The 26,346-nt window shown below is 28.9% G+C and overlaps 3 protein-coding genes across 3 annotated transcripts in view; 2 read left to right on the top strand and 1 right to left on the bottom strand.

Moving 5' to 3' along the window:
• Positions 1 to 626: 626 nt before the first annotated feature.
• Positions 627 to 1,682, bottom strand: LOC111428303 (myosin heavy chain, clone 203-like). The gene is made up of 2 exons (XM_023063768.2): positions 1,300 to 1,682; positions 627 to 1,245 (listed from the first exon to the last, which is right to left on the bottom strand). The coding sequence occupies exons 1-2, from the start codon at positions 1,588 to 1,590 to the stop codon at positions 661 to 663; spliced, it is 876 nt and encodes a 291-aa protein (XP_022919536.2). The 5' UTR covers positions 1,591 to 1,682; the 3' UTR covers positions 627 to 660.
• Positions 1,683 to 7,612: 5,930 nt separating this feature from the next.
• The window catches only part of LOC111428367 (FMRFamide Receptor), a 35,641-nt gene continuing 16,907 nt past the window's right edge, over positions 7,613 to 26,346 (top strand). Inside the window, exon 1 of the mRNA XM_023063860.2 lies at positions 7,613 to 7,878. The gene's annotated coding sequence lies outside the window, so the exon portion shown is untranslated. The remainder of the gene's footprint in view (positions 7,879 to 26,346) is intronic.
• On the top strand, positions 24,137 to 25,067 carry LOC139431492 (uncharacterized). Its single transcript, XM_071199356.1, has 2 exons — positions 24,137 to 24,731; positions 24,784 to 25,067. Exons 1-2 carry the CDS (start codon positions 24,137 to 24,139, stop codon positions 25,065 to 25,067), a joined length of 879 nt encoding a protein of 292 aa, XP_071055457.1.

Here is a 26,346-nt window from a genome sequence, read left to right as displayed (position 1 = left end):
TTGATACTCTAAAGCTTCCAAGTTTGAAATAACGCACGGTGGGATAAAATGCATCATCAATTAAGTTTTTTAAATTAATAAGAAACATTTTTTGTCCATAATAGACTTTTCCATCGTTTCTTCTTTTCGAATTATAATTAATTTTGTTGTTGAAAACGTCAAATATGGTTATTTTGAAACTCTAAAGCTTCCAAGTTTGAAATAACGCACGGTGGGATAAAATGCATTATCAATTAAGTTTTTTGAATTAATAAGAAACATTTTTTGTCCATAATAGACTTTTCCATCGTTTCTACTTTTCGAATTTTAACTAATTTTGTTGTTGAAAACGTCAAATTTGGTTATTTTGAAACTCTAAAGCTTCCAAGTTTGAAATAACCTACAGTGGAATAAAATGTATTATTAATTAAGTCTTTTGGAGTAATAAGAAACATTTTTTGTCCATAACACACGATTGGTTTAAATCAATCCATTGGGACGTAATTTTACACAAAAAAGTTAAAACAAATTTTAAACCTAAAGTTGTTGATCCCAAAGATAGTACCAATTTTGATCGATATGAAGAAATTGAGTTGAGAGAATCGGAAATTGAAGAATTTCCTAATGAATTTACTTAAAACATAAAGTCATTGTACAAAAATAAATATTTATTGGTTTAAATTATTTATCAAGAAGTTCCCTACTTAATACAACAAGATCTTCAACCTCCTTTTTTATAGGATTATTTCGGACTTCAATTGAAGACAAATTTTCTTTGAAACTAGCAATAACTTTGACATCTTCTTGCAGTTCAACAAATTTTTTTATTTCCTCTTTTAGACCGGGAGGAACCTTAACCGATTGATTTTCAACAACTTCCTTTTTTGGTTCATCTAAAATCGCAGCACATTTAATTTGAAATAGTTCCAAATTATCTTTTAATTCATGCAAATTTTTTTTAAATTCATCCAGATTTTTTCCTAATTCATCTGGATCTAGGTTTTTAATTTCTTCTAAAGGTAAATCAATCGGTTTGGTTTTTTCTAATTCTTCCAACTCCTTCAATAAAGCTTCATTTTCTTTTTGAAGGGATTCCTCATCTAATTTCTTATCATTGGTAGTGTTTTTTACCTCTTGAAGATTCGGAAAAGCTTCATCAATCTGTTTTAATATCGAGTTTAAATCTTTATGAGGAGGTGGTGATGTTCGTGCCCTCCCACGTACACATAATACTGTAAAATGGATAGATCTTTGAACGATATCAACCTGAAACAAAAAAAAAATTTTTTATTTAAAAAATTGCGACTTTTTTTCATTAACCTGTGATTGAAAATTGAGAGTACCATCAATAAATGGTGTTATTTCTTCTTTTTTACAAAATCCATAACATTCCAGGAAATCGGGTAGTAATTCTTTAACAATCTCTTCTTCACTGAGATTAATAAAAACTTCCGAATCTAGTATCATAAAGATCCATTTTAAAAATGTTATGCGATTCTTTGGGTCTACAATGTTAAGGATATCATCTTCAGTTGGCGTGGAATTTAATCCTGGATAATCGAGACTTATTAAGCCCTCCTTAATTTTGTAGAATGCCGCTGAAATGGACATTCTTCTCACACGTTTTCTTGTCCTAAGAATAACCTTGTAAGAACTAAGATTAACCTATTGACCTTGATGGATATGAATAAAGAAGTGACTCCATCTCTTCGTAGATTCTGAAAGCTATAATATTAGCTTCTAATGTTTAGTTTTAACTTACCAATTATTGTTTTAAAAATTAGTAATAAATCATAACAGTGATAACAAATTAGTGATAATTTATTATTTTTAATTTCTTTTTTAGAAACAGTAATATTTGTTATCTAAATAAACCGAATGTAGTAGGACCACCGTATAATAGAGGGCGCCACTCTTAACATAAAATGATATAGAAAAATATAATAATGATAAAAAAAATGATAAGTATTTATTTAAGGAAAACCTTAACGGATTGATTTTCAAAAATTTCCTTTTTCGGTTTATCTTTAATCGAAGCGCATTTAATTTGAAATTGATCCATTTTTTTTTGTAATTCATCCAGGTTTGGTTCCAAATTAGAAAAATTAATTTTTATTTAACAAACTACGATTTTTTTTATTAACCTGTGATTCAAAATCGAGACTACCATCGATTAATTTTGTTGTTTCTTCATCTGGACAAAATCCATGGTTTTCAATTAATTCAGGTAATTCTTTAATAATGTTTTCTTCGTCAAGATTAATAAAAACTTGAGGATCCAATTTGACAAAAACCCATTTTAAAAATGTTTTTCGATTCTCTGGGCTTATTATATTAAGGATATCTTTTTCAGTTTTCATCGAATTTATCCCTGGATAATCGAGAGTTATTAAACTCTCGTTAATTTCTTCTAAATCACACATTTACTTTTTCTGTTTGACTTTGACAGATGTTTAAATAAAATCGCCATCTTTCGGTGGATTCTGTAAGCTTAATAATATTTAACTTTTCTTAATATTTATTAATTTTTTTTGTAATCGATAATAAATTCTTCTTCTTAAAGTGCCATGCAGTAATTAATTATTGATAATTTTTTAAAACATATTTTTTCTGAAACAAGTAATAAAGTAGTATCACCACAATTCTAATAGAGGGCGCTAATTAAACAATATTATTATAAATAAAAAATTAATTTATTTTAAGTACATTTTCAACAATTTCACACTGAGTACAATAACGCAAAACATATAAAGGGATAAGAGCGATTAATGGCAACTTAACATTCCGATAAGTATCTTTACCACAAAGATATCTCCCGATGATATGAGTTTTGTGTTTTAAAGCATTATCGGTGATCACGGAAATAGCATCGACGTAATCTAAAATCGTTGGATCTTTCCCTAATTCAACTAAAAAGTTTGTCGCTTCAACAGGTTCCACATAAAGCAACTTGTTGTTATCGTTACTTATAACAGCCCTCGCGTTAGCGTTAAAGTTTTTCCAGAGTGGTAAACTGTGGGTTAAGCAAACGTTATTGAACCCACGGATGAGCTTTTTGTTGATGAATTTTTGCACAGTCCGAAATAGTTTTCCGTTTTTATTGTTACTCAATCGATATAAAACTTCGTTTAAATCTCGCTCCTCGGAATCCTCAAGCAGTTCCTCGATGTAAATCAAACCAAGATATTTCGATAAGATTTTACAATAAACTTTATCCATAAATATTAATAAATCAACGTGGACGATTGAATCATTCACTTTCGACATGTTTTCAAAATGGTATTGTAACATCGCGGTGGTGTCATCTTCAATGGTTTTGTTGTTAGATTTTAATTTTTTATTTAACGTAATCGTATCACCGACTTCGTTGTTATCTGAATCTGTAGAAGCGGATGATTCGGAGGTTTCTCCAGGTGAAGATAAAACGTAAAGGTGTTGATAACCAATTTTCGTCATTTTCGTGGTTGTTTGGTGCGATAATCTTAATGAAGGGGCGACGTTTATCGTTGGAAATAAGGGGTACGAGATTATTTGGCAATCGACGTGTAATTCTTGATGTTCTCCAAACGCCGGGTTAAATTCGAACGTTTCGAAGAGGGAGTAAAGAATGTCTTGGTCGAAAGCTGGAAGTATAAAATTTTCTTCTACGAATTTTTTGAATTTCATTATTATGTCAGCGTATAAATTTTGAAGTGAACGAGTATTTGCGAATTCTACGTATAATGAGCAGCGTAAATGAGGATTTTGGCGGTTTAAATTATCTAATTCGACTGATGCACCTTCTAAATTAGCAAAATTCATTTTATTTTTGATTATTTTTGACTTTTCTTTGACATTTAAATTTTGTTATTTTTTATATCCTTTGATTAATTAATGAATAGTAAAGCGGTTGTTTGCACAACGAATCGGATTTACAAATTCAGTGGGAGACTTTAGTTTGTCGCGAATCTGGAATTCAAAGCTAACTCCTTTAACGCCAATAAATCAATTTTCGAAGTGTGAAATGTTTGGATAACTTTGCAGTTTCTAGAACATAATTGGATTCACCCAAAGCGTTCTAAATTCTCTAACTACGAATAATACAATCGTAATAATTAATTAACAACGTTAATTTAAATTTAATCTTTTTGGTTGTTGTTGAACATTTGTGCTTAGTTTTGAAAGCGGTGTTAACCTGGTGTATTTTGTGACGCAAAGGAAATGGCCGTTAATATCAATTTCTAGTGTCTCTCGCGTCGATAAATTCCGCTTAAAGTTGGACAACGTTCGACTGGAAGCACTCTCCAGTTTACGTTTCAAGAGGAAACTGTGCGTTTTGTTCGAAAACGTTTGTCAAAAGCATTTTTATCTTCATCCATTTGACAAATTGTTCACTTAACCTTTAAAAAATATTTCATGTTCGGATATAAATCGGATTCAACAAATTGGTGTTAAATGAAACTAATCTACATAACTAAAAAAAGGTTTGTTCGGTCAATGATAAATTGTCTTTTTAACAGTTAACATTTTAACGACTTTGTGACATGAAATGCTACTTTAATATTTATTTCAATTTGGATTATACTTTACTATTCATTTATATCTTGTACAACATCATCAGACAATTTGATTTTCTTCCCTCCAGGTTCTTCACTCCACGCACTCGAATACATGCTGATGGAGAGATCATCGACAGAAAAATTAATAGATCTTACAAGTGTACAGGGTGGTTCAAACTCGATGTCCGAATAGGCTAACTCGAAAACTATAAGAGTTAGAAAAAAAGTAGCTGACATGTCATGATCTCGTTTTTCGAGAAACTGCTAATGCCGAAAACCTCATAGCGCTATCGTCTTTTGTTTTTCCCCTAGAGGCCAAAATTGAAAATACCGTAAAACCAATAAGTGCAATTATCTTGGTTATTATTATAGGTGGAGTATTTTAACTACGACATTATATGGACACTTTTTTACAGAGAATTTCATGACATAGTCAAAAAAAAAATTTCGTTTTTAGATTTTGAGATATAATGAGAATTTTCGTTTTTTTAAATGGAAACAACCACTGATTATTAGCTTATTAAATTCGTTATTTTTTTCTGATTACAAAAATATAGGGTTCGACAGGTCTATTTCTTATTGTTTTAGAATAAAGCTAAAAATAAAGTTTTTTTATAAAATTTCCATCTAGTGTCGTCGAGGAAATTAAATTTACAGTTTCCTGTAAGTTACGGGGCGGTAGGTAAAATCTAAAAAGTTAACAATTAAATACGAAGATAACTTCTAGTATTTAAAAACAAATAATTTTTTAATATGTAACATTCTAACATGTCAAACTTTTCAAAATTTTCGTAATTGATCTTAAAAACAGGATTTTTAAAGTGACACTACAGAAAATTTTCGAATACAAACAAATGTTGCTATGTTTATTTGAATAAAAAAAAAAACATATCAGCGCCATCTATCGATAATTTATTAAGTCATTTAAAAATAATATTAAATCGTAATAAAAAATGTGAAATAATGCAATCTATTCCAACTTTTGTGTAAAACATATATAAATTAAACAGTTCAACAAATATATTTGTTTCAAATATCAGAAATATGTTTTTTTAATTTTTAGTTATAATTTACAGGAAACTGTAAATTTAATTTCTTCGACGACACTAAAAGAAAAGTTTATTTTTAGTTTTATTCTAAAACAATAAGAAATAGGCCTGTCAAACCCTATATTTTTGTAATCAGAAAAAAATAACGAACTTATTAAGCGAATAATCAGTGCTTGTTTCCATTTAAAAAAACGAAAATTGTGATAATATCTCAAAATCTAAAACCGACAAAATTTTTTTGACTACGTCATCAAATTCTCTGTAAAAAAGTGTCCATATAATGTTTTAGTTATAATACTCCACCTATAGTAATAACCAAGATAGTTACATTTGCGGGTTTTACGATATTTTCAATTTTGGCCTCTAGCGGAAAAACAAAAGACGATAGCGGTATGAGATTTTCGGCATTAGCAGTTTCTCGAAAAACGAGATCATGACATGTAAGCTACTTTTCTTCTAACTCTTATAGTTTTCGAGTTAGCCTATTCGGACATCGAATTTGAACCACCCTGTACAATAGATCGTTGAAGTCAAGGTTGGTTGGTAAATGTATGGTGGTAACACTGCCTTTCAATTGTGACAACAATTTTGACAAGTTGTCAAAATAAATTTAAAGTTTAAATATTAAATTAATCGATATACTATACTTGAACAATTGGAATTAATGACAATGAATAAAAATAAAATCGTTAGAAACAAACTCCAATTTAAACCTATTTAAAACCGGCAAATAAAACAAAGTTTGACCTAGCTTAACTAGTTGTAGGTTAGAATTCGGATAATGAGTTGGATAAGCTCCAATTTTTTTTTAAGTTCACACATAAATTTCCGGTTCATTATCATAAAGTATTAATTCCGAGTCTTTATTAAAAAAATAAAGTAATGCAATAAAATGATTGAAATCGGTGTCTTCCTGTCTTTTCACTCCTCCATAACAACTAAATCACTTACTTACTTAACAGAGTCATAATTTCATCTCTAAAAACAATTTTAAAACGAAAATAACATTAAATTTGTATTTTGTTAAAGAATTTCATTACAATTTTTAATATTAGCGGTTTAAATTTATCGAAATATATATTTACATCAACACAAAACGTTATTTATTTGCTTCTAAATATTTCTACTTTAAAATATTTCATTTCATGGGATTATCGAAAACGAATTTAATGTAAGTGATAAATTTAAATGTATTAATGTAATATTTTATAAAAAAAAGAGTTTGAAAAGTTTTTAACGAATTTAAATAATTTTGAATATGATTAGAACTTCATATTCCGGAAATATGGTGTAAATTATGTTAGTTAAAAGTTGAGGAACTCCCTATTTAAATTCATCTCTACATCTCATTTTTACAAATTATTAATTAATTATTTTAAGGTTTTAACACAAACTATGGAAACTAAGCTCCTTACTTTAACACACCCAAGAATGAAAATTAATTGATTAATGCCAACACAAAAGGTTTTGGTTTTTCCACGTCGACGACGTTTAATGAATATAAAATAAAAGGGCTTTTTCATTTCACAGAATTCTTTTCTCAGCAAATTCCCATATTCAAAACAATCAGCTTTAAAAAAAGAACATGTGAAATGAATTTTATTGTGTTTGAGTCCTTTCATGCCCTCTTTTTCCTTTTTAACCCGCTCAATATTGTAATAAGACGATAGATAAACATAAAATAATATGTGGTAATAAAATTTCGAGTAGACACTTTCAATATTATCGTAAAACTTTGAAAATTGCTTCAAAATATTTTCCTTTTCATACGAGACGTCCTCATTTCCTTGTTTTAACCCCGTTTCGTACGTTGAACCACCCATAAAAAGGAGCTCATCTCGTAAATTCTCCAACATGGAATATTTTCCATCGTTTTTTATTACTATATTTTTTTCTTGCTAAATTAATAGAAAAAAATATTTTGATTCCAATAAAGTGTTTTTGGGAGATCCCTTTTTCATTTCTTTTTTCCCTGATTGTTCTGAATTGTGCGCGTCCTCAGGTCAGAGGCGTACGTCACCGGCGTCGCGACGCCACCAACCAAATCGACACGCAGTCGTCCGCAAACTACAGCCTCGAAAACGACTCCTGAAACTGAAATCTTTCGAGAGGAAACGCGCAAAACAAAAATAACAATTAATTAAGTTGATTAATTAAAAACTTTCGTTATAAATTAAATAAGAAAGTGCTGTGAGTTAACTTTAAGTGCCCAAATAAATTTTTCTAAAACAAATTTTTATTTTGATTTAGTTCTTTTTGTTTGTGTTTCTTTTTTTATAACAAAGATGGGATAAACTCTTCAGATTAAACTGGTGAGTTATTTTTATTTTAATTTTCCATTATGTTAATAATAGACGGTATTTTATGTACTCCAAGTTTCGTTATTCTGTTTATTTTTGGGTAGTTGTGACATCACAAGAACGATGTTAACACACTTACTACACTCTTCAATTTACAAACACATTTTTCAACACTTTTATGGCATTTCTTTGTATTTAATTTCTTTACTTTAAGAGTTTAAAGTACATTAACGTGTTTTAGTTGTTAATTTTAATTGTTTCTCATTCAAAAAATGGTATTTAACGAAAAACCTTTTAAGAAAAACCCTCATTTTCTTTATCTCTTTTTATTTCCTTGTTTTATTATTGTCGGGATGAATTTTATGGGTTTAAAAAGTTTTTATTAACCTAATTTAATTTCCTTTTTTTTGCCCAGAACCTTAATAAATTAATTCCTTGTTTTGACTTTGTTCATAAATGAAACTAAACTTCATAACTAAAAGAAGCTGTTTGTAATAATAATTAACTTCATAATAGCTCCCGAAGCTGAGTCCTGTTAAATCCTGTAATATATGTTTCTGAAGATAACTTTCTTATTGATTTTTGTTTTCCAAGTTTTTATTTACAAATACAATTTCTTTACAACAACATCTGATCAGCTCGATTTTTAAGTATAACATAATTTTATGATTCAAAAATATAAAAATAACGTATTAATATATTTATTTATTGTATATTTCATTATATTATTATGTATTTGTTAAATTTGTTCAAAATTAGTTGGTCAACTTGTGATTTTTATTTTAAATGTGTGGTAACACCATTCTTCATTCTGATTAGTTGTCAAACGTGACGTTTAAAAATTTATTATTATGACAAATTTTGATATTAATTATTATAATAATGATATATGCTGCTTTGTTTAGAAATAATTTACCACAAGTTTCGTTCCATCAACGTCATTTGATAAAATGTATAGTAAAGTTGTAAAGTACTTTTATCACCAAACATATCTCTTTTAAAACGTGTTCGTTTACAAACATATGTAAAACGCGTTTTATACTCCATGACGTTTATAAAACGTTAAAAAAGAATTTATTATAAGGGTATGAGTTTATTAGAGACTACTTCAACTATTTTTAGTTTTATATAAAAGAAGACTATGTTCGTATACTATAAAAGATGTGCCATGTAAAAGTCTTCCAATGGCACGTTATTGCTGTTCAATGAAAAATCCTTTCAAAGGAATCGATGCTTTGATATGTTGTTCTTTTATGTTCTAACATTTCATACCTGCTATTAACTTTGTAGTTGAAAAGGATAGCGAGTAATCTTTCTTTGTTTTCGACTATTTTTGAGATAGTTAAAAATTAAAAAAGGAATAAAAGTTATAACAAAGGGATCGAAACGAACTTTTTAATTAAAAATTCTCCAGTTTTTTAAAAGAAGAATTTAAAAGAGTTTAAATCCCCGGGTGGAGTAATAAACACGTTTTGTAGTAACGTAATTTTCTTGCACGTTAACGAACCAAACCACAGTTTCATTTTTAAATGGATTATTGTTTACCACATTTTTCACCTTCATAAATCATCGTTAACTTAATTTTTGAATATCTTATTAGATTATAACAAAATTTCTAGTAAATGAGGTCAATCTCCAAGAAATTCTAATAAATCTTTGAAAGCTTTTTCGTTGGCAATAATTCTGAAGTTATTTTTTTTTAGTCTCAATACACAAGTAGATATCGTAAATTAATCCTAGTTTATTTCAAGGATGTTTTCGTGGAAAATACACTTTACAAATCGTTTTTATTGGAAATCACACGAAAATATCTTTCTATAAAAAAAAACGAATAATAATTTTATAAATTTCTACAAATTTTTATTATCAAACTTATTTATTTCATATCATTTTCATAAAATACAATGTTTCAGCTTTAATTCGAGACATAATTTATTTTTTAACTTCCAAAAATAAGATCTCAGTGATTTTTTTAAATCTCCACAATTTTTGACATAATCGAACAAACCCCAATTTTACAAGTTTAAGTTCAAATATGTTTTTCTTAAAATTTTTATTATCAAATTTATTTATTCTATATTAAATTCATAAAATAGAATGTTTCAGCTTTAATTTGAGACATAATTTATTTCTTAACTCCCAAAAATAAGATCTCAGTGATTTTTTTAAATCTCCACAATTTTTGACATAATCGAACAAACCCCAATTTTACAAGTTTAGGTTCAAATATGTTTTTCTTAAAATTTTTATTATCAAGCTTATTCGTTCTATATTAAATTCATAAAATAGAATGTTTCAGCTTTAATTTGAGACATAATTTATTTCTTAACTCCCAAAAATAAGATCTCAGTGATTTTTTTAAATCTCCACAATTTTTGACATAATCGAACAAACCCCAATTTTACAAGTTTAGGTTCAAATATGTTTTTCTTAAAATTTTTATTATCAAGCTTATTCGTTCTATATTAAATTCATAAAATAGAATGTTTCAGCTTTAATTTGAGACATAATTTATTTCTTAACTCCCAAAAATAAGATCTCAGTGATTTTTTTAAATCTCCACAATTTTTGACATAATCGAACAAACCCCAATTTTACAAGTTTAGGTTCAAATATGTTTTTCTTAAAATTTTTATTATCAAGCTTATTCGTTCTATATTAAATTCATAAAATAGAATGTTTCAGCTTTAATTTGAGACATAATTTATTTCTTAACTCCCAAAAATAAGATCTCAATGATTTTTTTAAATTTCCACAATTTTTGACATAATCGAACAAACCCCAATTTTACAAGTTTAGGTTCAAATATGTTTTTCTTAAAATTTTTATTATCAAGCTTATTCGTTCTATATTAAATTCATAAAATAGAATGTTTCAGCTTTAATTTGAGACATAATTTATTTTTTAACTCCTAAAAATAAGATCTCAGTGATTTTTTTAAATTTCCACAATTTTTGACATAATCGAACAAACCCCAATTAGGTTCAAATATGTTTTTCTTAAAATTTTTATTATCAAGCTTATTCGTTCTATATTAAATTCATAAAATAGAATGTTTCAGCTTTAATTTGAGACATAATTTATTTCCTAACTCTCAAAAATAAGATCTCTCAATCTTTTTTTGTTAGGTTAAGAATTTTTTATTATCTTCGGTTTTATTTCCAATTAAAACTTTACAATTAATTAATTATTTTATTACGCCCAGTCCAATTAAGGAAATGAGACGAAAATAAAAAAAAATTAACGTTTGAATACTTAATTAAACGATAAAGTGTGTAACAATTTAATTCACCTACATATTTCGTATCATCGCATTTCTTGTAGAAAAATAATGTGGAACAAATTAACATATTGAAACAATTCTAAAATAATTTATATTGACAATAAAGACACAATTAATTTAATGCGTTAATTGTTTTTAATGTGGAAGGAGTTTATTTTCGTTGAAAAAAGTTGTGATCTAGGTTTAGAAAAAGTTGACCCGCTCCAATTAATATTTGTTAGAATAAATCCTACACACTTCTTTTCAAACCAACAACTAACTTCTTTTCGATCACGTATTGCGAAATATTACGGGGTGTTTATAGTTCAATACTTTATTGGAGAGGATTCAATAATAAAAGTTTTTCTTTTCAAAAAATCGCGGCAAACTTTTCTATCTCGAGTTCAAAAACTTTAATAATAACTTACTACCTACCCAAAAACGGAAATATTACCTTTTACACTGAGTAAAAATGTTCGAGATATTATCGATAATCAGATTCAGCTTCGTTATAACCAAAAGCTGGAACATAAACCTTTTTAATCCAACAACTTTTTTATGTGGATGGATAACATACTATTTTTGTCACCAAATTAATCATTTTTTTTAAACCTGAATTTATGAAATGAAAGCGCAAGGAAAAAGATAATAAACTTGCGAAAATGCTTTTGTGAACTCAAAACGCAGTTAATTCCGTTGTGTGTTGTTACATTTAGTCGAATCTTCTTGTTTCCATCTGTGAATTATGTTCTTGTTTAGTTCGTGTTCTATTGAGATATGGTATGTTAATTAAATGCAAATTGTGTGATGTGAAGCATTAATGGGTGTGATTTAATAATACATTTACATATATTAATATTAAGTGTTTAAATTTGGCTTATATAAATGTTTCTTTTTGTGGTTACTTTTTGGTATAAATTATATAGCGAAAAATCCATTGAATTATTTAATCTCCCTTTTCAACGTGCTCCTTGTACATAAAAATGTTCAAAGGTTATTTCTACATCTAAAAGCTTTGCGTTTTACCATTAAACATCGTTATACGGAGTAGAGATCCATCCTCTTAATGTCACAGAGCTTTTCTCGTCATTTATATAGAAAAGCTTGAAAGCATGCGAAGTTTCCTCGCTTCATTACTTCTTCATTTTTTTATTTAATTTGCTTATTTATTGTCATCTTAAATTAAAATTTTTGCAGGCACCTCGAAAAATATTGTTCTAAAATTAACTTCCAACGACGATTCTCGAAAACACTTGTCGTTATTTCAGTAAATAAATTTAGGTTTTCTCGTTTTGGCACTGAATGAATGTTTTTTTAAACCATTATTACGTGTAGGTATAACTCGCAGTTTGATATTGTGTTTTAAAAAGAATTTAATCAACTTATTGTAGATGACTCAACAACTCAACTTTAACCTTTTTCTTTAAGTATTCGTTTAAGTATTCATTTACGTATCCATTTAAGTATCCATTTGTGTTTCAATTTAAGATATCCAATTGTATTTTCGTTACTCTTAACAAAGTTAACATTTCTCATGATCTCTACACACATATGTTATGAGAACCAGCAGGAATGTTGTAACTAGTACAACAGCTAAGTTCTATTTTTGATATGATCTTGACATCTCCACTAGATTTTTCGGATGTTATTATTTTTAGATCGGCTTTTGCTAAGAATAAAACGATTTGGTTACGTGATTTGATTACGTTTTTACAAAAGAAATTTCGTAAAGAATTTCTTGAAAAATGCAAAATGTCAAAATTGATGATTTTCATTATTAAAATCGTCCATAACTCCGAAACTAAACGAGTTGGAGGAAAATGTATTTGAAATAAATTGTTTATTATGAACCTAAAATACATAATCCATCATTTGATTCAGCTTGATTGTAACTATTTGTTGGTTAGAAGTGTTGTATTGAATAAAATTTCTCTTGAAATTTTGTTTTTTGAATTTTCTTAAATAAGTTTGAAAGAAAAGCTGGACCATTTTATTCATGATAGTTGAGGATGCGGGAGAATAAAAGCTTTGTTCGAAAATTAAATCAATGGGACCAGAAATTACTACCCGATGATAAATAGTGGCCGTTATTTCCGGCTGTTGCTGTTGTTTGTCCTTCCTCCGACAAAATCCATTTGAAAAATGGCTTGGTGTTTTAACCTCTTTTTGTTTTTCGCCCTTTGTATTTTATGGGATTATCGATACCATACGTGTGAACAATATCTTTTCTTATACTCGGAAAATTTTATCTTTATAAAGTAAAAAATTGTAACAATGAAAGTCTCTATTTTTGGGTTTTGTTGGATCACGTAAATGTAGGTACGAGTTTCGCGTCATTCGTTCGAATTTACTACGAGTTCTTCTTTAACGAGCAACTCTTGATGCCCCTTTTTCTTAACGTCACCTGCATAAACCTCTAAGTTAGTGTCTAAACTTCATTGTTACAAATAAATTTAACCAACATTTTTTTGGATAACTTTGAACGTTTTACTATAGGTCCGTTCCAATAAAGGAGCTTTCATCGCTAGAAAGCTTCCCGTGTATGCAAGAGATGTATCGATCCTAATGGAACGCATATTACCTGCAATACTTTCCAACGGTCTACGATATTTTCAATAATGGCTGGAGAAAATTGCGGAGAACAATTTGAGTGGAAATGTGAATTTTAACGTTGATTCAAAATCTACATCGCAAATTATTTAATAATCATTAATCACCCCGTAATGCTCAAGATGCTAAATTAATACACGAACTTTGAAACCGATAAGTCACTGTTGCGGAACCCCAATTTGTACGAGAACATCTAAGTATTTATTGATTAATGATTATAATTTATAACCAGCAAATACAAAGTTCTTTTTAAAAATATTTTACTAGGACGCAATTTGAGTAATTAAAAATGCCTTGTGATCGTTTATGTAATAATTAATCAACAACCTTGGTGTCTATAATAAGAAAGGATGGTTTAAATGAGTATAAATGAGCGTTTCTTTAAAAATTAATGAAATCTATTTTTGGATTAAAAAAAAAACAAGCAAAGCTTCAATTGGTATGCGAGAGATACACAAAAAAATCGTTAACATGCAAATTACTAGAAATTCTGCTGGTTTAAGGACATCGGAGTGTGTAGATGATTACTTTGTTAGAACACGGTTGTAATCAGAGTTCGTAATTAAACCTGAATGAATTAATAGAATAAAATAATTAAAAAAACGAAATCTTACCCAAACAGAAGCGTTCGTTTTAGTATCATTTACATTTTAAAAGTTTAATTAGCAAATCAGAGTTGCAACGACACCAAGTTGCAATAACTTTTAATTAGAGTTTAAATAATTAAAATAAAAACAAAGAATGTTTACATCAAAACATTTTTAAAACCCGATTTAACTAACAAATAAAGTTCATTTTTAATTCAACATCAACACGAATAGGGATTTAGTTAATAACTGGTTCGAGTTCGAACCTCATAACGTATTCAAATTCATGGAATCTATTATTGAAGCGCGTTTCGAAATTGCTCTGAAACCAAAAGCTCTTTACAATCATGACTAAAAGATGTCCCTATTAAATCAAAAAAAAAAAATAATTGTCATAAATTAAAAAAAAGGACAAAATTATATTAAATATTAAGTTTTAAAAATTCGTATAAAATCGATTTCTTGGAATATGAGTATGAAAATTTCCCAAAGTGTTAATAAAAGTGTCCTCTTTCCAATGAACCAACACGTTTTGAAAAATAACTTTTAGTTTTTGAGAAAAGAATATTTGAAGTTTTGAGAAAATTTTCATCAATAACTTGCAAAATTCGCTAAAAAATTAATTTCTTGAAGGATCCTTGTGGAAATATCACCAATTACTAATTAAAGTATCCTCTTTTTAATGCAAAAAGCCGTTCTGAAAATTCACTTTTAGTTCTTGAGAGATAAATTTTTGAAATAATCGACAATTTTTTCGAATTTTGCCATTTTCGCCGATTAAGTTTTAAAAATTCGTAATAAATCGATTTCTTGGAATATGAATATGAAAATTTCCCAAAGTGTTAATAAAAGTGTCCTCTTTCCAATGAACCAACACGTTTTGAAAAATAACTTTTAGTTTTTGAGAAAACAATATTTGAAGTTTTGAGAAAATTTTCGATGTTGTAATTTTCATCAATAACTTGCAAAATTCGCTATAAAATTGATTTCTTGAAGGATCCTTGTGGATATATCACCAATTACTAATTAAAGCATCCTCTTTTTAATGCAAAAAGCCGTTCTGAAAATTCACTTTTAGTTCTTGAGAGATAAATTTTTGAAATAATCGACAATTTTTTCGAATTTTGCAATTTTCGCCGATTAAGTTTTAAAAATTCGTAATAAATCGATTTCTTGGAATATGAATATGAAAATTTCCCAAAATGTTAATAAAAGTGTCCTCTTTCCAATGAATCAACACGTTTTGAAAAATAACTTTTAGTTTTTGAGAAAAGAATATTTGAAGTTTTGAGAAAATTTTCGATGTTGTAATTTTCATCAATAACTTGCAAAATTCGCTATAAAATTAATTTCTTGAAGGATCCTTGTGGAAATATCACCAATTACTAATTAAAGTATCCTCTTTTTAATGCAAAAAGCCGTTCTGAAAATTCACTTTTAGTTCTTGAGAGATAAATTTTTGAAATAATCGACAATTTTTTCGAATTTTGCAGTTTTCGCCGATTAAGTTTTAAAAATTCGTAATAAATCGATTTCTTGGAACATGAGTATGAAAATTTCCCAAAGTGTTAATAAAAGTGTCCTCTTTCCAATGAACAAACATGTTTTGAAAAATAACTTTTAGTTTTTGAGAAAACAATATTTGAAGTTTTGAGAAAATTTTCGATGTTGTAATTTTCATCAATAACTTGCAAAATTCGCTATAAAATTAATTTCTTGAAGGATCCTTGTGGATATATCACCAATTACTAATTAAAGTATCCTCTTTTTAATGCAAAAAGCCGTTCTGAAAATTCACTTTTAGTTCTTGAGAGATAAATTTTTGAAATAATCGACAATTTTTTCAAATTTTGCAATTTTCGCCGATTAAGTTTTAAAAATTCGTAATAAATCGATTTCTTGGAACATGAGTATGAAAATTTCCCAAAGTGTTAATAAAAGTGTCCTCTTTCCAATGAACAAACATGTTTTGAAAAATAACTTTTAGTTTTTGAGAAAACAATATTTGAAGTTTTGAGAAAATTTTCGATGTTGTAATTTTCATCAATAACTTGCAAAATTCGCTATAAAATTAATTTCTTGAAGGATCCTTGTGGAAATATCACCAATTACTAATTAAAGTATCCTCTTTTTAATGCAAAAAGCCGTTCTGAAAATTCACTTTTAGTTCTTGAGAAAAAATTTTTGAAATAATCGACAATTTTTTCGAATTTTGCAATTTTCGCCGATTAAGTTTTAAAAATTCGTAATAAATCGATTTCTTGGAATATGAATATGAAAATTTCCCAAAATGTTAATAAAAGTGTCCTTGTTCCAATGAACCAACACGTTTTGAAAAATAACTTTTAGTTTTTGAGAAAACAATATTTGAAATTTTGAGAAAATTTTCGATGTTGTAATTTTCATCAATAACTTGCAAAATTCGCTATAAAATTAATTTCTTGAAGGATCCTTGTGGAAATATCACCAATTACTAATTAAAGTATCCTCTTTTTAATGCAAAAAGCCGTTCTGAAAATTCACTTTTAGTTCTTGAGAGATAAATTTTTGAAATAATCGACAATTTTTTCGAATTTTGCAATTTTCGCCGATTAAGTTTTAAAAATTCGTAATAAATCGATTTCTTGGAATATGAATATGAAAATTTCCCAAAATGTTAATAAAAGTGTCCTTGTTCCAATGAACCAACACATTTTGAAAAATAACTTTGCAAAAAAGAATTAATTCCAATATTACAAAGCTGAGGTCGTTTATGTTCTAAACTTTTTTAATGCATGGTACCACTTTATAATTTATTCTTTAGTAAGGTGGATTTTTTCACCACCAATTATTGGGGAATACATTTTAAACACAACAATTCAACCATATTTTCCAATTATCCATTAAATTGTTCATCGTTCCATATTTAATTCGTGATATTTTTAAAATAGCTTATAAAATTTTTGTGGCATTATTTATTTATCATCCAAGTTTTGCTTTTTCTCGTTTATTCCTGACATAAGAATTATGATACTAATATTCTCTCGCTGGTGCTAAGTACATTTTTAGGCGCAACAACGCGATTACCGGTCATTGTAATTTTACTCCTTCACGTCCATTTCCTCTCTCAAACGGTCCATTTCAAATTCGACGCATTTCTCCACGCGACATCAGTTCCCTTTTATCCGGTCGTTATCTTTCTCGTCCATACAGAGTGTTTGAAAAGTAATGTGTCGACTAAAAATCAATGTTTAAACAAACATAACAAGCTTAATTTTTGGTATTCAATGAATTTGATTTTTTTTTGATTAAATTTAATTTGATTGAATTAAATTTGGAAAATATAAACGTTTTGGTGTGAATTTTTTTATGACTCGGTATACAACCAGATCGATCTCGTTTTGGTTTAAACCATCTCTCCCATGTTCCATTTGATGCATATGACAAGTTCTTCCTCCGTAATTCTCCGTAATTTATCGTTGTGCTTATGACTTTCGGCGACATCGCGAAATAACTTCGCCGAAACGGTTTTGCGTGCGTAAATTGTAGTTTACACAAATTTTATTGTTGCGTTAAAGCTTTTTATTGGGCAATATGGGAATTCTGGGAAGATCCGAATTTAATGCTCGTGTTTATGAGGAGAAACATTTTAAAAATGAAACGTTAAAACATAATTAAATTAAATTGTGTTTGAGTTTTCAATAAATTATTGAACTTTCATAATAATTGGTAATTATTGTTGATTATTGGTAATTACAACGAAATTGCAGTTTGTAATGTAGTTGATTAAAAGGATTGTAATTGAACCCTTTTAACAATTTACATTTTAAATGAGAATTTATTAAACATTAAATTAACGGAGTTTTTAAAAAATTCTTTTGAATGAAACTCATTTTGGTGCACGCCCTACTTCCCACGTTTTAGAAGCTTTTTTCGTCTCGAAAACCTTCACGTTCGTGATAGTTAATATATTTTAGGGAGCGATTTTTTCGTGCTCGAAAAAAAAAGGTACAGCTAACTCAAATATTTTTAGATCGATTACGAATGTTAAAAAAAGCTCTTAATACTTAATAAATTTATCGTGATCTGAAAGGTTCTGGAATGACTCGGATTATATCGGTAATAAAAGGGGTTTCAAGGGCTTCGTCGAAGGTGTTTTTGACGTTCTTCATCGTTTCACCAAGTTGCTGATAACGAAAATATGGGTTTTGCTAAAAACAATTTTTACGTTTTACGATGGACCTTGGTTAATATTTTTTCTCCAACCCCCTAAAAAAAATATATTGAGAGAAGATTGAGAGGGCCCGAAAACGATTAAATTAACTGTTTCATATAAATTTAATCAAATAAACGTATAACGAATTAAAAGTAAAACATATTTGTTTCGTTTAAAATTGAAATCGATAAAACGAGGGGATTTTATGTGGGACTTAAAATTGAAAAAAGAGAGAAAGAGAAAAAGTGGGTTAATTGTTGCTGAAAGTACCAAGTAATAAAGTTTAAATTTTAACGGGCAATAAGTGCCTCTATGTTGTTGAATAACGTAAATTTGTGATTATCTCTTTATGTCTGATTTAAATGGCATTTTGGATGTGGGGCTCATGTCATGGAAACGGATAGGTGTTGTTAATCAGTTTCGAGTATCGAATACAATTGATTTACGATAATTACCAATGGAACTGTAAATAGACTAATGGAATCCTAATTTCCTAAACGCCAATGAGGTTTTGTCACCTTATTTCTTAATATTTTTTTATTGTGTAATATATAATATTTTTGTAGAATTAATTAAAGAAAGAAATTCATTTATTGGTGGATAACTTCAATTGGCAAAGCACCTGTGGAACAGTTAACTATTTTTAGCTCAAAACAGCTGAAAGCTAAATATACATGGAAAATTTTTTCAGTGCCAATTTGCTTATTGAAAATTTTAAAGTTTACCAACCGCTATAAAATGTTTACAGACAACGAATTAAAACAGTAAAGCGCTAAATAGAAATAAAAAAATTAGTAGGTAATTTACAAAGTCATTTATCACATTTTAAAGAATAGAATACGAAGATATTTGCATAGAAGGCGACCGGTATAAAAATTTCTCTGAGGACCTTTTCATAAAGGGCTCCTGTTTATAATTAATGTTTAATTTATCATACACATGAATTAAAAAAAGTACATAACTACAACGAAGGGTTGTATTCTTATCATTCCAACATTTTGTTAAAAAAGAATTATATTATTTGTAATGCCTCGGCCGAAAGCAGTCTCGACTTAATTAGATAAAATAATGAAGTAATTGGAACACAACTTGATATACAGAACTAATTCAGTAAATAAAATAATAAACTTTAAAGGTAATTCAATCAAGCAAGAGTAAATGAATAAATGGGTAAGAAAATGCTTCTTTTCGTTAGATTAGTAAATAAGATTGATGCATTAAGAATTGAATTAAAACTTTTTAATTCGTATTTAACTTTTTAAAACTCGATGGAAACGGAAAATTGTTATCATTAAAAGTTTATTTCTTATTCAATTTTATGGAAACCGATTTTACCACTATTTGGTGTCGTTCCTTGTTTGCTTTTGACTAAAAGCTCTTTAATTTACTAAAGCTTAACGACTTGCCTACGTTGTTAACTTTGTAAAGGGGATTTTGTATCAAGATTAACATGTCATTACCAATTTCAAAAGTTTACATTAAAATTCCACAATAATAATTTTATTGCTAATTAATTTTTTCCTAATAATAATTTATTATACCAACGAAAATGGACTTGAAGGGGAAAGGGTTTACTACCCCGTAGGGATTTGAACCCAAAATTCCTGCGGGATATCTTTATTTGCATTCGCCGGTTACCGAACAAATATGGGTTCCTCGGGAAATAGTTCTCGCTTGTGCACACCCTTGAGGGGATAACAAGAATTTCTCTACGAAAATTTTCGATTGATACTATTATTTTTCTACAATCAATATCGAATTTTCAAACAAAACAATATCCTTTGTAAAGCTGAGTTGCAGAAATCATTAAATTATACATGCATCTTGATTAATAATTATAAAAGTAAAAGATATTGGTACTTTGAAATGCTCAAAATCAAAACAGATCTCTCTGATCATCTCTAATAGTGATAATATCAAGAGCATGGTCAAAATGTTATTTAAAATGTAAAAAATGTTTTTTTTTTATAAATTAGAGATGGTTAGGAGTAAAACTTTTTGTGTGTTTCGATATCTTATCTCTAAAATAGTAAATTGAATTTCCCTGTCCTTGCTGTTTTCCCTTTAACGTCCCTTTTGACCCCAACCCAACAAAACCCAAAACTTTTTTCGGTCCTTCCGCCCCAATAATCTTTTAATGGAGTTTAAAATTCTTCCCTGAACAAGCGAAAGGCACCTTCCCTGACTCGATTATCACGAAATTTAATTAAGGGGCTTGATTTTTACACGTTCAACTATGTCGTAATTAAGGTCTAATTATAACAAGAAATTTGTTTCGCTCTGAAAATAAAATATTTTATTAAAGAATTTAATTAATAATTAAAAATTAATACACATTTATAACAATTTATGTGTCTTTATCGAACCCATCGTGCAACGGTTGTTTTAACAAAACTTTTTCGGCTTCTTGATGGTTTAAAATCGACTCCTCATTATGCAAATTACCGTTTCCGTGTTCGGCGGCATCCGACAATTTCTTCTCCTCTTTAAATTGTTCGGAATGTCCTGAATTTCGACCGGAAAACTCCGAGTTTTCGTGACCGGCTTTTTGCTCTTTTTCGCTGCTCGCCAACTCTTTGTTTTCTTGCAGTTCTTTATGTTGAGACGACTCGTTCTCGCCGAATTTGCCTTTACTCGAATCGTATTTAAAACTACCGCCTTCGTCGTGCTCTTCATCATAATATTGTTCATCTCGGCCCGTTTCATCTTTATGATGAGAATTCTTAAAATGTTTAATTACGTGACCTTTTTTATGGGAGGATTTATTTTTTTCTTCGTGTTCATTTGAACCTAAAAAAAAATTTAATTAAATTTCTATTCAGCGCTAGATTATTGTATAGTTTTCTTGAACTAAAAGTAGAACTTACACTAGGCCTAGAACTAGAAACACTTGGATTTATAAGACGGCTAAACGTTATTTTAAATGTAGTTGTATTAAAAGAAATTTTACTTTATTAAGTATTAAAACCAACAATATTAACAATAAACCTAACTTAAAACCTAACAATATTTGTACAAAAGAACAACTCCACTTCTGCGTATTAATCCGTTATATCGAGATTTTACTTACATAATCGTTTCGAAATTTCTACGATTTGATTTCACGCTTCTCTTGCGCAATTTAATTTATTATTTGAACAAATGTTTACCTTTTTTTTCATGCATCTTTTTCCCATCATATTCTTTGGAATCCTCCACCACCTTCTTAACTCCTTCTTGGGCTGCAAAAGCGGCAGAATTTTTCTCGGCTTCTTTTTTGCTTTCGACGTCTTCGTTTACTTTCTTAATTCCAGCTTCGCCTTCGACTCCTTGTTGACCTTGTTCGCGTTTAAAGGAAGAATCGGCCAATTTCTTATTTTCATCGAATCCTTTTTCTTTATAAATTAAGGGGTGTTGTTGATGATTATGAAAATGACTTGGGAAATTGTTTAATCCCCCGAAAGGTGTTAATTTGGGGTTGAAAAAGTTATTTTGGTTGAAATCTTCAAATATTGATTTAAAATGATTCCCGTTTAAAAATCCATTTGGATCCCCCAATTTTGGGTTTAACCCGAATCGCAAATTATCCCCAGATAGAAAGATGCTTTTTGGGCCTTCATTAACTTCGTAATTAGGGTGATTTTGAAAAAAGGGGTGAGTGTATCTTTGTGGGTTCACACTTGTAATTAAAATGAACGAGATAATCGTGAAAAACATTATTTCAAATTATTTTTTGGGTCGTTTAAATCGTTTTCTTGGTGAAACTGAACGATTTTTTATTGGAGACAAGATTTATATAGCTTCTTAAAGAGGAAAGTATCAAGGAATTAAATGGTTTGTTAACGGACAGGATGTAATTGCAACACCGTGAATAATCTCATTACATTCTCTTCAATGACAATGAATAAATTTTTTTAAATTTTGTTTACGTTCTTATTAAAGATTTTTGTTAAATTAAACACATTCTCGATTAATTTAATTAATATCAACTAAAAGAAATATATGTATATATATATAGATAATATATATTTATATTAAAACTAAAAAGAATTTTTATTACTTAAAATGCTACGCTTTATTAACCAGAATTAATCGACAATTTTGTAATACCAACAAAAAAAAAGGTTTCATTCAAGAAATCCGTTATGAATGAAACTTTTACGCTTTTAATTTGTCCGCGACCTAATTTTCCAAATAATACTAACGTGATTAATAACACTATATTTTACATTAAGCTTTATAACCTAACTGTCCTAACTTATTTTCTGTTAAGTTGTGACCCAAACACGTCCACAAAGTACTACTTAATGTGTTTTTACGATGCTAAGACACTAAAACAGCACACCAAACTATTTCGTGCATCCTTTATAATCCAACGAAATCGATTTCTCTTTATCCCGAAGTAGCCGAACTTTCGAAACCACCCCGTGATGTAGGATTCATGTAAAGCGAAGTTTTGTTTGAAGTTTGTGAAAATAATTTCATCGAAATAAACTAAATGCGTTGTACTATATATATGATTAAGATTTAAACTTAACGAAACTTAGTACAACTTAGTGAAACTTAGAGAAACTTAAGAAAACGAGGATTACAAGGGCTTTACAAGGATATCGTATAAGTTTTACGGTTAATAAAAATGGTATGAAGTCACGTTTCGGGTCAAGTATAAAATATTTAATATATTTCTTGCGTGTTAAATTATTCATCATCTTCTACTCCCAACAATTTTATTTTTTTTTACTTGCTACTGATATAATCATCTCAATTTGAATCTACTCGTAACATAGAATTGGACCAAAACGATTCATATGTATTAAAGGACTTAATAAACATCTTTAGTAATAATTTTTCCAAGAATGTACTCAAATCGTCTTAAGACATTCTTTTAATATATCGATGAAAAACTCAGAACACGGAGGCTTAGAAGAAAAATTTGAAATCCAGTTATGTTCTTCAAGTAAAGAACTGCTTCAAAAAGAACTCCAAATAGCATGTTAGTATAAATTGTGTAAATTATCCCAGAAATTACCACATACTTTGCTTCTTCTTCTAGAATGGTCCTTTATCAAATCAAGCTTTGGTCTCCTCAATGTTTCGCCTCCAACCCTAATGATCCAGAAGAGATCACTTCCAAGGCTCTTCCAACTTCTCATCCCGAGAATCTCCTGAGTGTGTTTAGTCACGTTGACATCTCATCTTGCTCGCCCCTGTCGTCATCTTGAGCCTCCATCTCTTGTATTTGAAGAGAGTATACAGGATGCCCATTATGTATGGAATATAGTATATATCTTGGTAAGTATCAACTTTACAAAAAAACATTTTATACAAAAGTTGTTTAATATTTGATTTGCCATAATAAGACACCATTCAATTGTTTTTATTTCAGAAAACAAATGAGCAACGAATAACATTTAATTTTTTTTAAATGGCAATGTACCCTTTCGTTAGGCTCATTTGATAGAGATTTTTTTTCTCTTTACGATGACGTAAAATTTTAGTACCCTTATACTAGAAAATTTTTGAAAAAAATGTGAATCTAGATATCCGAAATCTTATTTGTCCTAACAATTGAATGTAAGCTATTGAATGTGACAGAATCTTGTTTATTTAAATAAGTTGGTAGATCAAAAAAGAAAAATGGTTCATTTAACAGAAACTGAACGCATAGAAATTTTAATTATGGTCGGTTATGGGGATCGCAAACGAACACAATTAGAAGTATATGAAATTTTCAATGAGCGTTATCCACATCGAGAACCAATCACTCAATCAGTAGTTAGCAAAACTTCGAAACGTTTTAGGGAAACTAGTAACGTTAAAGATCTGCCAAAGACTGGTCCGCAGAGATCTGCAACAGATGAAGATAAAAAGATCGATATTCTCATAGAAATCGAAGAAAATCCAAACATTTCAACTCGTCAGTTATGTTTAAACCATGCTCTAAGTAAAGGTTCAATACACAAAATATTACATGCAGAAAATTTACATCCGTACAAACCGACTTTATTGCAAGAATTATCCGAAGATGACTACGGTCGACGTGTTGAATTTTGTGAATTTATGATGGAGCGAATCAACAGCAATCCAAATTTTCTCAATAATATGGTTTTCTCTGACGAGGCTACGTTTTGTTTAAATGGTAATGTAAATAAGCAAAATTCTCGATATTGGGCCGCTAAAAATCCCAAATTGGATGATTCAAAATCATACTCAAACACCACAGAAATTAAACGTATGGATGGAAATTTGTGCAGATCACATAATTGGACCTTTCTTTATTCGAGGTACTCTAACTGGTCACCGTTATTTACAATTATTGCAACAGCAAATTATCCCAGCTTGCCAAGAAAATCTTGATGATCTTTGGTTTCAACAAGATGGGGCACCGCCCCACTATCATTTAGATGTACGCCGATATTTAGATACGGTATTTCCGGCCCGTTGGATAGGCAGAAGAGGGTCTGTAGAGTGGCCACCCCGATCTCCGGATCTTACACCTTGCGATTTCTTCTTCTGGGAATATTTAAAATCTAAAGTTTATGTAAACCGACCTCAAAATCTGACATAATTAGAGCAACGAATAAAAGATGAAGCTGCAGCTGTTTCTCCCAGATCGCTAAGAAATTCTTTTCAAGCCTTTTATGATAGATTGGGCCACTGCCTTGCAGTTAATGGTGAACATTTTGAACATTTATTGTCGTGAAAACCATTTTAGTGCTAATTTCGTTTTGTCTTCAAAGTTTAATAATTTTGCATTTACACTAATTTTTAGTTTATTTGTTTTATTTTGTATGTAGATTTAATTTACGGTAATAATTCGAGGTAGTTGACGATCTCGGATATCTAGATTAATGTTATTGGTTAAATTTTCTTAATAAACAATTTTTACATTTTATGCAAAAATTTTCTGATGTAAGGGTACAAAAATTTTACGTCATCATAAAGAGAAAAGAAATCTCTATCAAATAAGCCTAATAAAAGGGTACATTGCCATTTAAAAAAAATTAAATGTTATTCGTTGCTCATTTGTTTTCTGAAATAAAAACAATTGAATGGTGTCTTATTATGGCAAATAAAATACTAACCAACTTTTGTATAAAATGTTTTTTTATAAAGTTGATACTTGCCAAGATATATACAATATTCCATACATAATGGGCACCCTGTATAATTCTTAGTGCATGTAATTTAAAAAGACCAGTTTTAAATTGACTCATTCATTGTGCGGAGTAATTCCTTCCACTTTAGTTAGTAATATTTTCACTTTAATGAGCATATTACAGCTTACTTACTCCATTTCAATTCCATCTATTAGAGCAAGACATTTCGCGATTTCTTGACTTCTGTATTACTATCTAATTATAGTTTGGATGGGAAACTAAAAAATAAACGAAAATGTTATATAAACCCGAAAAAGTTGAGTGTAGATCACTCCATTTAATTAAAACTGAAAAAAAAATTTGTTTAAGACGAAATTAACTAACACGAATTTACACTTAACCTTCGGGTTAAGTAACACTCTAAATTCCCTAAATTCTGAAACCTTCGTAATTAAGAGCAAAAAAGCCTTTTTTCGTTTTTAACATTATTCTCGGTATAAAAAAGGAGTCGTTTAGCCCTAAGAATATTTCTAAGGGATTCGGGGAACAGTACATTACATATATGTGGGTACTATATTAGATGTTCCGGACGTAAAGTACCATTATTTCTAATGAGGGTAAGTGGTATTTTGGGAATTGAGGGGTTTTCGATCGATATTGAAGGCGTGAACTGAAATCGTAAATTTAAAATTATTTATTATATTTTTTTCTTTTTGTAAGTTTTTATATTGCAAAAACGAGGTTGAA

The sequence above is a fragment of the Onthophagus taurus genome, chromosome 10 (assembly GCF_036711975.1).
Source record: "Onthophagus taurus isolate NC chromosome 10, IU_Otau_3.0, whole genome shotgun sequence".
NCBI lineage: Eukaryota > Metazoa > Arthropoda > Insecta > Coleoptera > Scarabaeidae > Onthophagus > Onthophagus taurus.
This window is presented reverse-complemented; position numbering and strand designations above follow the sequence as displayed.